The sequence below is a fragment of the Enhydra lutris genome, unplaced genomic scaffold, assembly GCF_002288905.1.
Source record: "Enhydra lutris kenyoni isolate GAN:26980312 unplaced genomic scaffold, ASM228890v2 scaffoldscaffold15, whole genome shotgun sequence".
In the NCBI taxonomy this organism is placed as follows: Eukaryota; Metazoa; Chordata; class Mammalia; order Carnivora; family Mustelidae; genus Enhydra; species Enhydra lutris.
In genome coordinates, this window is record NW_019154099.1 from 53,488,543 (window position 1) to 53,504,531 (window position 15,989).

The 15,989-nt window shown below is 41.5% G+C and overlaps 1 protein-coding gene across 2 annotated transcripts in view; it reads left to right on the forward strand.

Moving 5' to 3' along the window:
* The first annotated feature begins 276 nt into the window (after positions 1-276).
* Positions 277-15,989, forward strand: part of LOC111147097 (integrin subunit beta like 1) — a 205,620-nt gene continuing 189,907 nt past the window's right edge. For both annotated transcript variants that reach the window (XM_022502984.1, XM_022502985.1), the window contains exons 1-2: positions 277-374; positions 1,316-1,533. In XM_022502984.1, coding sequence (XP_022358692.1) covers positions 277-374; positions 1,316-1,533 — 316 coding nt within the window. The remainder of the gene's footprint in view (positions 375-1,315; positions 1,534-15,989) is intronic.

Sequence of the window (15,989 nt, forward strand, 5' to 3'; positions counted from 1 at the left end):
ACAACTGTTTCTAATTACTTCCCTGCCTAGACTCCGCACTTGAGGGTTTGGTACCAGCACCCCGCCCAGAGCGGTGCTGCTGCCCAAATCCTCGCCAGAAGCTCATCAAGGCGCTCCCGGCTCCCTGTAGAGGCCCGACCTGCACGCGGTGGTGTCTGTGTGTCTGTCTGCAGGCAGCCTGCGGGTGGCACCTCTCCCTGCCGCGCCCTCCCCCCTCCCCACCGGGAGTCCCACCCAGCAGGAGCCCAGCTCGCCTGCGTGGCCCGGGAGCTCAGCATGTGTCCCGCAGCCTTCAGCAACTTCTTGCTGCTCGTGTCCTCCCTTCTCTTCGCGGGGCTGTCAGCTGTTCCTCAGAGCTTCTCGCCATCTCTGAGGTAAGTTTGGTTTGTTATTCTTCGAGAGGAACCTGCCCTGCTTTGCGTGGCGGGGCTCAAGTTTGCAGGATGGCTGCCCCGAGCCAAGAGCAGTTAGAAAGTTGGATCCGGGATAAACTGTTTCCAACCTGTTCCTATTCCTTTCCGTGGGTGTTATTTCGTGTCTGTCCTTTTATTTATTTATTTTTTGTCCTTTTCCGTGTTTGTCCTTTTCCTTTGGAAAAATACCGTGAATAAATGTAAAAATATATTTATACGTATAAGATATATAAATATATTTCCTCCTATTTTACTACCTACCAGGAGAAACTTCTGCTCCCAGACTAAGGTAATCCCCTGTGTACCCGGGTGTGCTCATCCCTTATAAAGCAGAATTGTTTCACAGGGTCTGTATTAAATTACTGTATTGCATTTTGAAAGAGACTTTGAGACGCATAATGATAGCCAAACTTTTTTAAAGTATAGTTTAAAAACTGCTTCGTGCAACTTAAAAAAAATATGCCCTAGACTAGCATAACCTGTATAGTTCTTCCTACATATTCACCTCTTCTTGTCATAAAACGGATGCCCTTGGCCAGCAGCTAGCAATGGGACTTTTTTAGAGTACTGAAAAGTCAGCCAAATGTCATCCTTTGCATTCATTTGCATCTAATCTAAATATGCATATAAGATTCAGTAGCAAGACACCAAGAGGCAGGGGCTGATCTCCTCTGTCCACCAGGAAGGCGGTCCTATTCCTAGGGGTGCATTTTGGGTGTTTGTCATTTCTCTTGGCGTGATCCATGGGTGGCCCCCAGAGAAAGGTGGAACCTCAAACTTCCTTCCTGTGAAGTTGAACGTCGCCATACGAGTGGGCACTGGGGGGGAAACAGGCGCTCAGAGTCAATGGGGGCAGTGTCTGCTCCTGACCGTGGCCCCGCTGTGGTTTGCCGCCCTTGCAGGAGCGGGACTGGTGCCGCGTGCAGGCTGACCCGGGCTGAGTCGGAGCGCCGCTGCCGGGCGCCCAGGCAGCCCCCAGGGGGCGCTCTGTGTCACGGCCGCGGCCGGTGCGACTGCGGGGTCTGCATTTGCCACGTGTCGGAGCCCGGCGTGTACTTCGGGCCCCTGTGTGAGTGCCACGACTGGGTGTGCGAGACCTACGACGGGAGCATCTGCGCAGGTAAGGGGCAGCCGGTGCACCGCGGGCGCGGGGGGCGCACTCTCCGCGGGGGCTTCTGCCCCTTCCCGGGGAGAGCCTCAGAGGGTCTTTGGAAAGTGACTTTGGGAAGTGACGACCCTCCCCCAAATCTTCCTAGCGCTCCTCCACTCTGGAATCACGTGTTGCAATACTTTTCTCAGGCCTGGCGTCCAAACTTCGGTGGAAATAATATTGTTAATATTCACTCACTTAATTATAACTCTCCTTATGACAGATTAAACCTCCCACCTTCCTCACAAGGGGAGCCAGTCTGGTGGGCTCCTCTAGCCGGATCACGAATGTTAACCATATTCGCAGAACGTAAGCCTGTATTTTCTTTTTACCAAGGAAAAGCGGGAGAATATTGTTTCCCCAAATTCCGGGGGGGCGCAGGTTGTGTCTTTGAACTCTGATTTGCCTTCTTATGCTTAGGATTCGTTTCACAGAGAGAAGTGCATGTCAGAAAACGGTAACAGGGAAAAAATAACCAAGCAATTCAGACTTAGAAAGAAGTGATTGCTTTTTGGTTTGGTTTAGTGGCTTGAATTTTTCGGCTGCCGTGAAACTTGGTATTTTGGAAGGTTGGAGTAAACATAAATTCATTTCTCTGGTACATTTTAAAGGAGTGATTCAGGTTGTGATACTGGAATGGGTCAAGATAAATTTCTTGGTAGAAACACCCCTCGCCTGTACCAGTTTCACACGGACGCGCCGCTTACCTGAGTCCGGAGCCTCGGTTGGGTCACTGGGAATGATCCAGGCGCTCCTTTGGTCAAAGGACGACACGATGCATTCCAACCAGGGTTTGGCAAATTTGAAGGGGGGAAGAAAATCACAACTTATTTTACCCACAATGTCTTTAAGCATGAGAGTCCAACACTAACAGAGGAAGAAGGAGTTTGTAGCAAAATGGTTTTTTATTGTCCCCTGGGCCCAGAGATGTCTAGTGAGAATCTTTAATATGCACACCGCTTGGCAGTGCAAAGTGGTCATGTCAGTAATTTGGAAGAGCACAGGTGCTTCTCTGTGGTTTGTTTCCCCTTACAGGCTGGGGCTCAACCCTTCAAAAATACTGAAAATCCACAGCTCCTAATTTTAATGTTGTCTGTCCCCCAGGCTGCAGTATTATTAAGGGCAGCCCTTTGGAATGAAAGCTAAGTATTGTCTAATATTTCATTCCAAATTTGACTGTTACCCGGCTTCTCTGGCATGTACTGCCTCTGGCAAGGTCTCTTCAATATCATGAGTTCCAAATGCATTTTTTCAAGGCATTTTTTTTTTTTTTTTTTGAATTGTTCTTTCATTGGAAAGGTAAGAGGTAAGACGCAGTGTTCAGGTGATGAAACTAGTTATGGGTGCCATCAGGTAAAATGTCCCTATTGAAGAAGTGTCTCCGGTTCCTTTCTGGAAAGTTCTGCAGAGAGAATGCTGTGGCCTCTGGTGCCCTTGTTGATCTCCCATGGAAAGTGATTTATTGTTTACCCCTAACTTCTGAGTCACTGCATTCTTTCCTCCCAGATACAAATGCAGCCCTGAGTCATGCATGGTTTTGTTTGCATATGTACACATTCCCCACGGAAGGCAAAATGTTTCTCTTTATTTCAAGGCTGAATGAAATAACTTTGTGCCTTTCCCATTCTCCGATTTGTGACTGATGCCCGTTGAGGGCTGCTCCCCACGGGCCTCGTGCAGGACCTGCCCCTGCAAAAGCTCTGAGGACGTTTGCCAGGCGGGTGAGATCTTCTCACACAGCATGCCTTCTGGCTGCCTCCCCAACATGCCAGCTTGTACCGTGCTTCCAATGTGGCTTCTCTATTCCGTCTTCAGGAACAAGTTCCTCTGTTGCCCCTAGGAAGAGAGAGACATAGCAAGTTGTCTTTCATGTTTTTATGTGCACCTGTGCCTTTACCTCCATGGGGTTTTCTAGAAATAGAGTAGCTTTTGTAGACCTCCCCACCCCTTTGAGGAAAATAAAATCCTGTTCTGATAGGGTGGCCTAGAATGACTCATACTCTGGGCTCTGGGGGAGAATTTCCGGGAGTCACATCCCAGCCCCACCAAGTAACAGCTGTGTGAGCTTGGGCAATTACTTCAACTTTCTGAGCCTTGATGTCTTCATCTGTAAAATAGGAATAACAACAATACCTCCCTTACAGGATGGTTGTGAGCTCTGACACATGTAAAACTCTTAGAATGGTGTTTTGCACAGAGTGCTCACTATGTATAAATATGTGTCTAGGCATATAACAATATTATATATAATATATATAACAATATTATATATATTATATATGTATGTATATTATATTATATTATATTATCACAAAGGTGAGCTAGGATGGATGGATGGGTGGATAGCTAGATGGATGGGGAGATAGATAGATAGCCCAGCTTTGTATTTATTGGACATTGGATGCCGTGGGAGCAATTTAGTTTTCTTAATGTAGCCTGGCCTGTTACTGATCCAAAGCTCAAAAGGTCAAGCAAGGATAGTCATTTTGGCCCAGCCTCAGAGCAGCTGTATTAGATACACTTTGAAAGTCATGTCTGCTGGGATTCTTATGTTGTCAATCATAAGAAAGATACTTATTTTCGTTTGAGCCTAGTTGAAAGTGATTACATTTATATTAATGTATAACTAATGTATAATCCGGTGTCCACTTGTAAATGGCACATGAATCTTCCTTGGACTGCTAAAGGTCCGACCCAGAGATTATTCCTGTGCCGGGGGAGGTCAGAGGAGAAGTAAACTAATTTGGGTGGACTATTTCTTCGAGAAGAGTAAAAGGTTTGGTTACATAAGAAGACTTTCAGCTAATATTTCAAGGCATCCCTGAATAACCATTTGAACAGGTCTGATTAAACTTAAATAAAATATTGTGTTTTTTAAAAATCTTTTCTAGGGGCATCTGGGTGGCTCAGTGGGTTAATCCTCTGCCTGGGTCCTGGGATCGAGCCCCCCATCTGGCTCTCTGCTTGTCAGGGAGCCTGCTTCCCTCTCCCCCTCTCTCTCTGCCGGCTGCTCTGCCTACTTGTGATCTCTCTCCCTCTGTCAAATAAATAAATAAAATCTTAAAAAAAAATCTTTTCTAATCACTTTTGAAATATTTCGCTTAAAAGAGTTTCAATTTTAGTGACCAGGAAGAGCTAATTGAATTGAACTTAGCCAGTACTTATGAGGTGCTGTACATTTTACTAGACCCTCTGCTGTTGAAAGGGATAGAAAGATGAGGACAATATGACAACTTCCCATTGAGTAGGGAGATGAAATACCAAATACCCATAATGCAATGCAGATTATAATTTCTACAAATGTCTATGAGAGTTTCATTGAGCAAGAATTAAATACTGTGGCTAAAGTCCTTGAGAAAGAGGTAACCTTTGACATAAATCTTTGTGCTCATGCATCTCTGAGGGCCCTTAGTCTTCCTACCATATCCATCTTTCTGTGCAGCGCAGGAACGTTACGGCGTATGAATGGCAAGAGAGAGCCATGCCAGCCCCCGTTAGTACCTGGCTCTTCTTACACTTCATCCAGGATGCAAGTACTGAGTCTTTTCCTTCCTTCCAGAACTCATCTTCGTGGTCTAATTTCCCTGCCCCCAGTCTTTCCCACACCACTGCTGATAAGGAACTCCAGGCTTCTGGGCCGCATCTTAAAAGAGTGACTGATTGCCTCCCAGTTGCCTACTTTCAATGCTTGACATGATCACTTGCCAACTCTGGAGTTCTGGGCAAGGTACTCAAATTTTTGCCACTCCTGTTTCCTTATTTATGAAATGGGGGTTATAATATTATCAATGGGATCAATAATTATGATAAAACACATAAGTGATTAGTGAGTCATTGAAGTTACATGCTTACTTATGTCAAAGGCCTCTCTTCTACCCTAGCTTGATACTTGGTCCTAAAATATTAACTCCCAGAGAAATGGTTTTCTTTCCACATTATATCTTCCTCTGGGTTTAAGCTTAGTTCACCTTTCCTCCTTTGATTATCAGTGAGTTTTTGGAACCATCTCCCTGCAGACATCATGCCTTCTCCATAATGTCGAGGCTGGAGAGCTTTTTGCTCTGGCCATCTCAAGCCTGAGACTCACTGGGTCATGTTCCAGCTTGCGGGATGTCTAAGATTCTGATCCTGGTTTCTGTCTTCATCTCAGGAACTTGACTTTTGTGTTCTTGTCCCTGAAATCCTCACTCTGATTTATGGTTCTAGAGTCATGCCCTAAATATTGTGTGAAATGTTTGAATCTGGCATTTTTAGTCATTTTCTTTACTGAAAACCCTAAGATTTTTGCACATTTGCAGAGTTTACACTCAGCGCCTGGCTCCTGCTGATTCTTGCCCCCCCTCCCCAAGATGTCTGTATTTCCTGGCTGTTCATCTCCTCCAAAGCTTTGTTCTCACGTGGTTTGATCCCAGAACCCACTCCTTCAACTTACAAGAATACGAAAAGCAGCACAGTACCAAACAAAATCAAAACAGCTCACCTTTGCAGAGTTTTTGAGTTCTGTGAACATTACTGAATGTCCTGGAGACACCAGAGATGGGGTAGTTTAATCACAGATGTGTAAACAACATCAGATTGAATAGTAATCATTCTGGTTCTTAAATCTCCCAGTTTTTTCAACCACGCCTCCTTCTTAGAGCTAAGGGTAGACATGTGATGGAATTCTGGCTTGAAGAGTTGTAAGTGGAGGTGTTGTAGGGGAACTCAAAGGGAGCTGACTTGCGGGGAGGTATTTGTTTTGCCCATCCACCCTCCTTCCTTCCTAGAATGGACCTCGTGCCAATAGCCCATTTGGATCCAGAGATGAACATGGCGGCCACCTATGGGGATGGCGGGAACCCCGGCTTTCAGGGAGGCCATGGAGCTGACACATCAGTCCTGGATTGCCTGTCTCTGGACGGTTTTTGCACATAAAAATAATAAACTTTTGTTGAAGTCCCTGTCACCTGCCTTACTCGCTGTGGGGACTCCAGCAGTTTTGGTAAATTCTGTAAGACTCGGTTTGTTCATCTCTGTAATGGGATATAATGAACACTCTGGGGAGCGGTATTGCAGACTTTAAGTGAGAAAATACACATGAAGCATCTAATAAAATAGCCAGTCTAACTGTCACTCCCAGTGGGAGTTTTTAGTACCATTATTAACCTAGACTCTCTAAGGGGATTATGCTAAAGCCAAAGGGAATATATCTTTGCTTTAAGTGTATTTACTAGTAATTGACTGACCAGTGATGGACATGTATTCCTTGTACCTGTTTCTATATGCAGCATATACTGCTTTTTTGCCTAGCTATTTTTATGGGGGTATTATTTCTATGAGAAGATGTAATTTTTTAAAATCTGGTGACCTGAAATGAAATTACCAGAGAACATATTGTTTATGTATTAGAATATTTTTTAAACTGTCCATTTTTTTACAGTATTTAAAATTTATTAAAACATCGCACATGTCCACTACAGAATCTCAAGCAACACATAAATGCATCGATAAAAGCCAGTACATTGAGGTTGGATTTTATCCAGAAAAGAGATTCTACATCTGCACAAAATCAGACATTTGATGTGTACATGTGACCCTGACAAATCTGCAGACCCCAAGTTCATTACACCTTCTCTCAGTCTAGCACGGTAAATACTAGCAAATGAGTGTTTATTCCATGGCTGTTTCTGTGTTTACTCCATTTTTGGCTTTTGGTTGGATCTGAGAGGAGTCGTAGCTGGAGTGTTCTTTTGGGGCCCCTCAGCTCACTGGGGGACGCCCAGCAGGAGCTCAGCCCATGGAAGTGCTATCTCTTTCACATTCCCTCTTCACCCCCACTTGGGACTCCCGCTCGCTGAATGGAATGACAGAATCTCTATACTATTTAAATGATTATTCTATATTCCTTTATTGCCAAGTATTTTACCTTCAATGCCTAAGCACATATAATTGAATTCAGGTGAGCTAGATTTGTGTGTGCATGAGTCCTCTTTCGTCTGGTCTTTAGCATAACCCCTGGAGTTAATCAGTATTTAATGTGGGGCATGTACTTGGTTTTCCCATGGTTCTGTACATGTGTGTGTTGTAAACATGTGAACACACACCCTCCCAGGTCTTTTTCTCTCCCTCTCGTGCTTCCCCCCACCTTAAGAATATATTGCAGCTCTCATTCTAGCTTAATAATATATAGAATCAAGAATTTTTATGGGTGTGTGATGTCTTGTAGTAGGGATATATTGCTTTATTAAATGATTTGCCTATTAGTAAATGTTCCAGTGGCTTCCATTTTTTTTTTTTTTTTAAATATAGGAGGACTTTAAGCAGTATTTTCAGAATCCAATTTAAAATTGTGTACACAGATGTGCACACAGCTCTGTATCTCCCTTGTTCTTGCGTGGACGTGTAGACATTTCCAGTAAGAGTGAGTTGGGTCCCCAGGCATGTGGGAGGGAGTCATAGGCCAACAGAACTGTTAATAAAAGTGTCTTCATATGTTGCTGATCTTGGCGAAGGGAGACTTCAAATCAAGTGGAACTGGGAGATCTGAAGCCTTTGTCCTTAGGGAAATTTAGATTCCAAACCTGGTGTGGGATTCAAGGTCAAGAGACACATCTGAGGAGTAGGAGAAATATGGTACAGCAGAGACTGAGAATACCAAGGGGATTTACCGGGGCATTTTTAGGCCTCCGCATGGGTAAATTCTCAGGCTATTTTCCATTAATTCTTAAATTGATAAAGATAGAGAACTGCAAGGAGGTTGCAAATCTCATTTTCTTTGGAAAAGAGTGCTTTGTCTTTTCAAGGATCACATTTCCTGGCAAATAAGAAACTATATTTTGTAATAGAACTCATTCTTCTGTCTACTCTAAATTATCTTACTTAAGGTTGGGTAGAAGAATGATGGCTTTATAAAGGGAAAAGAAAAATAAGACCTTTATAAGGATGCTCATTGGCTTGACCTCACGTCCCTTCAGTCCTAACTTAGGCCGTAAGACAAGTTTCTCTGCCAAGAGCCCTATCATCCTAATTGTATATAGTCACTAGTTCAAGCATCAAATTATTCCAAGTGAATAGTTACCCACTCTAGTTTTCTGTTTTACTGTTTAATCTGGATACTTCCTGGGGAAAGGCAGGCCAAAACACATTTTTTTTTAAGAGGTTAGTGAGTTTTGATACTGCTTAGAAACTTCTCTTATGGCAAGGCCTTAACTGTAAATCATGATTTAGTCAATGGGAGAGAGTAAGGAGCCAAAATCAGAAAATCAAAACATAGCAAATTTATTTCCTTATTGGCCATTACTGCTTTGTCAAAGCTATCATTTTCTGCTGTGCAAAATAGTTAGACAAAACCAGTTATTTTTCTAAACAAAATGACTTGGCCACTTAAGCCTTTTCCTCTCCAAAATATAAAGGGCAGGTTACAGATATTTTCTTCTCTCTCTCTCTCTCTCTCTCTTTTTTTTTTTTTCCGCTTTCTTGGTCAACATCATTGGTTGTATAAACTCCAAGAGTCATCTTGACATGAAATAATTCATTTGTTTTAAGAAGGAAAATATTTGATTCTAGCTGTGTCCTGGATAGACTTCAATTGCTTGCTTGGAGGAATCTGAGTTTTAAAAATTAAAGCTGTGTTAGTAATACACAAGAATAATGGGAAAATATCTATGTCTGTTTGAGTGCTTTGCTGGAAAATATTTTTGTATGTATGAATTCATTCAATTCTCGTACAACTTTTAAGAGGTAGTCAAAATTGTTATTCTCCAGCTATCATATTAAGGAACCCTGAGAAAAAATTACTCCCCCCCTCAAATCAGGAGGAGGTTTCTCCTCAAACATATTAAAGTTGTCCTGAAGCCACATATTTAGGGAAAATATTTCATGAACTTGGAGTCCTGAAATAGCATAATTTTTATATTTTTTATATTTTTTATATATTTTAATATATTTTTATATATTTATATATTTTAATATATTTTTATATTTTTAAATTTTTTTATATTTTTTATATATTTTTATATTTAAAAATATATCTTCTGTTGGTTTTTTTCTTGGAAGAGCAGATTTTCATTCTCATTTCTACCTTATGCCAGGGATAATGCACCTAAAAGCTCCAATGCTGGACAGAAGAACACTTTATTAATTTAATATCAAAAGAAGTCCAGGTAGCAGAAAGCATTGGGACTAACTCTCATACCAACAAAGAACATTTCTCTCAGCTGTAACTGATATTCTTAGAGGGATCATACTTACCATCAACTCTTATCAAAATAAGGGTTCTCCAGAGTCAGCAAGGGGAGAAACTTTCCTGTAACCTTTAATTTTCCTGGTCTGTAAGAGTCAAAGAAAATGTAGATAGGAGGGTTGAATATATATGTTACTTTCATGGACATTGACTAGTGTTATTTTGTCTACCAAGAGTAAATCACATTTCGGGGCACTGAGGTGGCAAAATTCGTTGAGTGTCCGACTCTTGATTTCGGCTTGAGTCATGATCTTAGGGTCATGGGATGGATCCCAGTGTGGGGCTCTGCGCTTGGTGGGGAGTCTGCTTGAGATTTTCTCTCTCCCTCTCCCTCTGCCCCTCCCCTACTGCCCTGTGCCTTTTTAGAAAGGAACTGTTTTCCAAACCATCATTATTTCCGCCAAATAACCCCATACACATGATTCACCTGCGGTTCTTGTAACTCACACTTGGTGCCCTCTCTCTCAAATAAATCAATCTTAAAAAAAAAAAGAATAACTCACGCTTGAGATGATCTTTTGCTCTTATAAAATTATTCATAATATGAAATCCAGACTTACAAATAACATGCAATTTTTAATATGTATAATAATAATAATATCTTCAATATATCTATCTATCTATCTAATCTTTTTGAGAACAAACCAATGGCAATTAGCAGAAATGTGCAGTGAGGGAAGACAGTGTCCATAGAAAAGTGAATTTTTTTTTAAAGATTTTACCCATTTATTTGACAAAGACAGACACAGTGAGAAAGGGGACACAAGCAGGGGGAGCAGGGGAGGGAGAAGCAGGCTTCCCACTGAACAGGAACTCCGATGTGGGGCTCGATCCTAGGACCCTGGAATCATGTCCTGAGCCTAAGGCCGTTCCTTAAGGACTGAGCCACCCAAGCGCCCCAACAAGTGAACAGTTTTGACTGGATCACCACGAGGGTGCCCTTTACTCTTCAGAGGTGCGTAAGTCACTCATCAATCTGCCCAGGATTCTTGAAATTCTACTTGTATATTTCATCCCTGCCAATGTGCTCCCTGTGGAATTTTAAGACTTAAGAGTGACAATGCACTGATCTGTTAATAAATAACGTAGTCTCTGGTGAAGTTAGTAATCTTTCCTTTGGGAAATCTAAGTGAGCAGGTTTGGATAGGATGGAAACGCAGAGGCACACTGCTCTGGAAAGTGGCTGAGAATGGGAATTAGAAAGCAAAACAAATTGTTCTTTCTCCACCGTTGTTACTTACTGTGTGACCTTGCGTAAGTCACTTGGCTTCTCTGAGCTTCAGTTAAGTTAAATTCAACGAGCATTTATTAAACGTCTCCAGAAAGATGACTAGCAGAGGATGGGGCAGTGGCAGCTGGGAGATCGGAGCCATTAGAAAGCAGTGGGTGCTGAATCCAGGGCCCTGTGTTTCAGGAAAGGGGTGGGAAGATTTTCATTTCAGACAGTTGACCGCTACAGAGAGATGTCCTATGACCTTCAGCTTGCCTTGGAAGCTTTACTCTGAGAATTTTTACGACTCTCACTCTCATAAATTATTATTTAATGAATGCCCAATGCCTATGATACCTGCCTATATTGTAATATAGCCATTAACATTCTGTAATGTAGACTTGGCATTTGTTAAATTCCCAACTATCAGTACATAGCTTATTAAAATACAATAAAAGAATATTTGTGCATATCTTGAAATATACCCCCAAAGTAATTACCAAAAGCCATATCAAAGCTATAATTGTCAAATCATAAACTACAGCAGTCTGTGCTTCCCTCTGTGTGGGACAGAACTAGTCAAACTAGAGAGAGAACCAAGTGTGAGTTACAAGAACCGCAGGTGAATCATGTGTATGGGGTTATTTGGAGGAAATAATGATGGTTTGGAAAACAGTTCCTTTCTAAAAAGGCAACATTATATGGGATGCACTTTAAAAAATGTCTGTTTTAGGAGCACCTGGTTGCTCAGTGGGTTAAAGCCTCTGCCTTCGGCTCAGGTCACGATCCCGGGATCCTGGGATCGAGCCCCGCATTGGGCTCTCTTTGTGGCGGGAAGCCTGCTTCTCCCTTTCTCTGCCTGCCTCTCTGCCTCCTTGTGATCTCTCTCTGTCAAATAAATAAATAAAGTCCTTTAAAAAAAAGTCTGTTTAGTTGTAATAATGGATCTCATAGTGGTATTGTGGCATCGAGATAAGGTAATGATAACACAGCTACTATTTATTTAGGATTTGCTATATGCCCCTTGTGCTCAGTTCTCACAGTGAGCCTACTGGGTGGGTCGTCTTGCCGTTCTAAAGACAACAAGCTGAGGCTGAGAAAGATTAAATGGAAAGTTTAAGATCATATTGTCTGACACCATAAGGTGTGCCATCAGTCACTGTCGTATTGACTTACAGCGTTTAGCACAGTGCCACCAGGTAACAGATGCCCAAGCATATTTAAATTTCTTTCCTGCAATTTCCGATGAGTGTATGCGGTACTAATCCATAATAACCAGGTGCTTTTTCCCCATGTGAAACTGTAAGAAGCAGAACAGTGAGAGGATTGAAGGAGAAGGACCCTCCAGGTTCAAAAATGGGCTCTGCCCCTTATGAACTACATAATCTCGGGGAGTTAATAAACTTCCCCTTGCCTCTGTTTCTTCCTCTCCTAGTGTGACTTTGAGAGTGACGACTCGGGAAAATCCTGGCTTATTGAAATCACTCATCAGCAGCTACTCTTACTGTAATTGATCTTATTATCAGGCCGTTCCCATATCACTGTAATTATATGACGCACTCCTCAAGGGCGGCAGCGGATTTTCTCTAATATTGTCTCTTAAGACTTTATTGTTACTGCTGCAGGAATGCTGCCTTACAAACTACCCCGATATTCAGTGGCTTACCAGAAAACACCAAAACCCACATTTTTTTCTCCATTTTCGGTGTGTGGTTCACGACTCAGCTGGGCAAGCCTGGATCCCAGGGTGTGGGCTGAGCTCCATGTTACTCTTCTGCTCTCGGGGTATGCTTTTGTTGTGGTGGGTCTAGAGCACTAGAGGATAAGAGGAAATACTCAGTGCTCTTGAGTCGCCTGCACATTATGCCCACAAACTACTGGGCAGAGGAAGTGACATGGTCAAGCCCCGTACCTGTGCTCTGCCTTCTCCTGGACTCTGCAAGGCATCATGGCAGGACAGGATTCAGCTGGTGGGAGCAATTACTCCATCAGCCACGAGATTTAACATAGGTATTCCGATGTCGCGGCTCCTCAGCGAAATTAGTTGATTGATGTGATTATAAATATCTGATATTTAAATTTAATTTGGAGGTAAATATGTTTCAGTTTTAAATGTAACCATATTAATTATACAGGAAATTATATTGATTTTTCTGAAGGGGTAAGAAAACTAAAAAGAGACGAGCAAAAATATATCCAGCAGCTAATCTCTAGTGAGGGAATTCATATGAATCTCATAAAAATGAATTCCCTAAATATAGACTTAATGTCCTGTGAGTCAAAGGGGAAGTGTTTCTTTCCACTGTACTTAACTATACCCAGTCTGTCATTTTATGACGTCTTTCCGCGGGTCTTTGCATAAATGCGTTCTCCAAATGCCATAAATCACAGTGGTTTTAGGAAACCCAGAATATTGATATATGTCACGAGGCAGGTTAATAGTTGTCTGTTTTCATATGCACACCTAGTAAGCCACTTAACTACTTTTTGCTAAATTACTCGCTTTAATTTTCATACATTTTTCTACTTTAAAAGAATGTTTTATGCAGAATACTGTGTTTGGTTACTTGAATAAGCTGTTCTTGGAATTTATCTTCTGAGAACTTCAAAAGAGCAGTGGAATCAGTCAACATATTTAGTATTATTCAGATTTCTGTTTTTCAGATTTTAAACAACAGAATTCATTTCTTGAAAGAAGAAAAGAGAATGTGAACAGCTTTAGATCGTGTGAGCTGTCCCACAGCTATTGATTGGTTGGTCAACTATTGGAAACTGACAACATTGTTAGGCAGATCATTAACTTAATGGAGAATGTGTTTCCTATTTCTAGTGAGGAACTAGAGATCCGTTAGAGACTAATTTTTCGTAAACTTTGATTCTGAAATTAAAAATAATTTAGTTTTATTGGAAGTCCATATGAGTATAAATACCTTTGACAAAAATATGTGTGTAATTATTAGAAAGTGTGCCTGTATAAATTAGTCACTATCTTTAAGAGTTGAAACTCTGGGGGTGCCTGAGTGGCTGGGTTGGTTAAGCTTCTGACTCTTGACTTCAGCTCAGGTCATGAGCTCAAGGTATTGAGATCAAGGTCATGAGATCAAGCCCCAGGTCCGTCCAGCTCCACACTCAGTGTGGAGTCTGCTTGACATTCTCTCTCTACTTCTCCTGCTCCTCACCCCCTCAAACAAATAAATAAATAAAATCCAAAAAAAAAAAAAAAAATTGAAGCTCTGAAAGTGGACTGCTTTCAAATATATAAAGATCCAAGAATTTATATGTTAAGATCTAAAACAGAAGATGTACATATTGGTGGTGTATGTGTTTAATTATTATGTCATTTTTATATTCAATTACCAGGTATTTGAAGCAATTACTATGAGTTAGATTCCTCATTGGTAGCTGTAGGGGCTATAAAGATGAAAAGGTATGAGTCTTTTTTCTTAGGAAATGGAATGGTGGGTTTGAAATTTAGTAGAAAGCAGTATTAAAGAAGTGCAAAGTGGCATGCATAGGAGGAGTCTGAGCTTTTTTGAAAATAAGGAAGAGATTACCTAGTGGGTATGGGAGGATGGCATTGGCTAGAGGGAGGAAATAAGCAAAATCTGAAAGTGAACGTCATGGACTCTAGTCGTGCTCACTTAGGTCAATGGGTGCTTTTAGAAGAGTCATCCAGGAGAAGTCTGCAGAGATAATTGGGAGCAGCTCATAGGGAGCCTGTCAATACCAAAGAAAAAAATAACTATGGGCAGGTAATGACCTTGGTGGGTAATGGTGAACAGAGATTGGCTTTTCCAGGTGGACATATCAGGGGCATTGGTCTTAGGATCAATGAGCAGACAGAAGTCTTTAAGTGGACAGAACAATGAGAAAGCTATTTTAATAACCAATGGTGAAACCTAAGAATATTCTGAGTTATGGTGGTGACCCTGGAAAGAAAAACCGAAAGGAGGGAGGAGGCCTGGTAAATTGATATGATGGAATTAGCAGGTATCAAGGTTGGAACTGGGGAGGTAGGGGCAAGACCTATTGGGTAAATGTAAACTGTTGTGGTCATACTGGTTTCCAAATATTCCAAGTCCTACAACTTCCCTCCCCACCTCCCCCAGAGACACTTGGGCCTCTTTCTAATTGGAAATGAAAGGGTTAAGTCTCTGCTTCCCAGAGAACTCCTGTCCTGCTCTGGTGTTCAGCACTGATACTTTTTGCTCATTCCTGGTTAAATACTTCAAATATCTGCCACCTGGGAGAGTAGCAGGGGCTCTGTCAGGGCCATCCATAGGAAATTGAGAAGGCAGTATATTTGAGGGCAAAATGGGCAGGAACAACTATTTGTAAAACAGCCATCTGAAGGTGTCCATTGGTGGCCAAAAAGCTACATGAACTCCCAAAGATGGCGGTTTATCACATAATGAATGGGTGCTAAGACCCGGAAGACCAGAAATTTAATGACTCCTGCCCAAATTTGCTACATCCAAATAAGTTTCTAGTTACTTAAATACAGTATTTTTATTTTGGGGTGTCTAGAACACTTTGACTCCTTAGACATAGGTAAGCGTCTCTCATCAGGATTGCAAAAGATGAATGAGAAATGAAATTATGAGTTGTATGTGAAACGAACACTAGTTGCAACTCGTACGTGTAGGGTTTTTATTGTCTCCAAAGTAAAATCAGATCTGTCTTGGTAATTATATTTATTATGTAAAAAAAACTTCAATTTAAGTTCATCAAAATAAAATTCCACCTGAAAATACCAGAAACTTTCTGTTATTCAGAAAAGAAATCTAAGTATTAGTTTTTGTGTACCTCCAATATTTGATTACAAAATGCTATGAAATTTCATTGTAGCATAGAATAAAGTAGATAAAACTTAAATAGATTATGAGATGTATGTTATTCTAATAATTGCCTCGTGAGTTGCCTTCATATGCTTCTAATGTCTAAACTCTAATGGAGGGATTCAGGCTTATCTAAGGGGCAGATGTCTTCCAAATA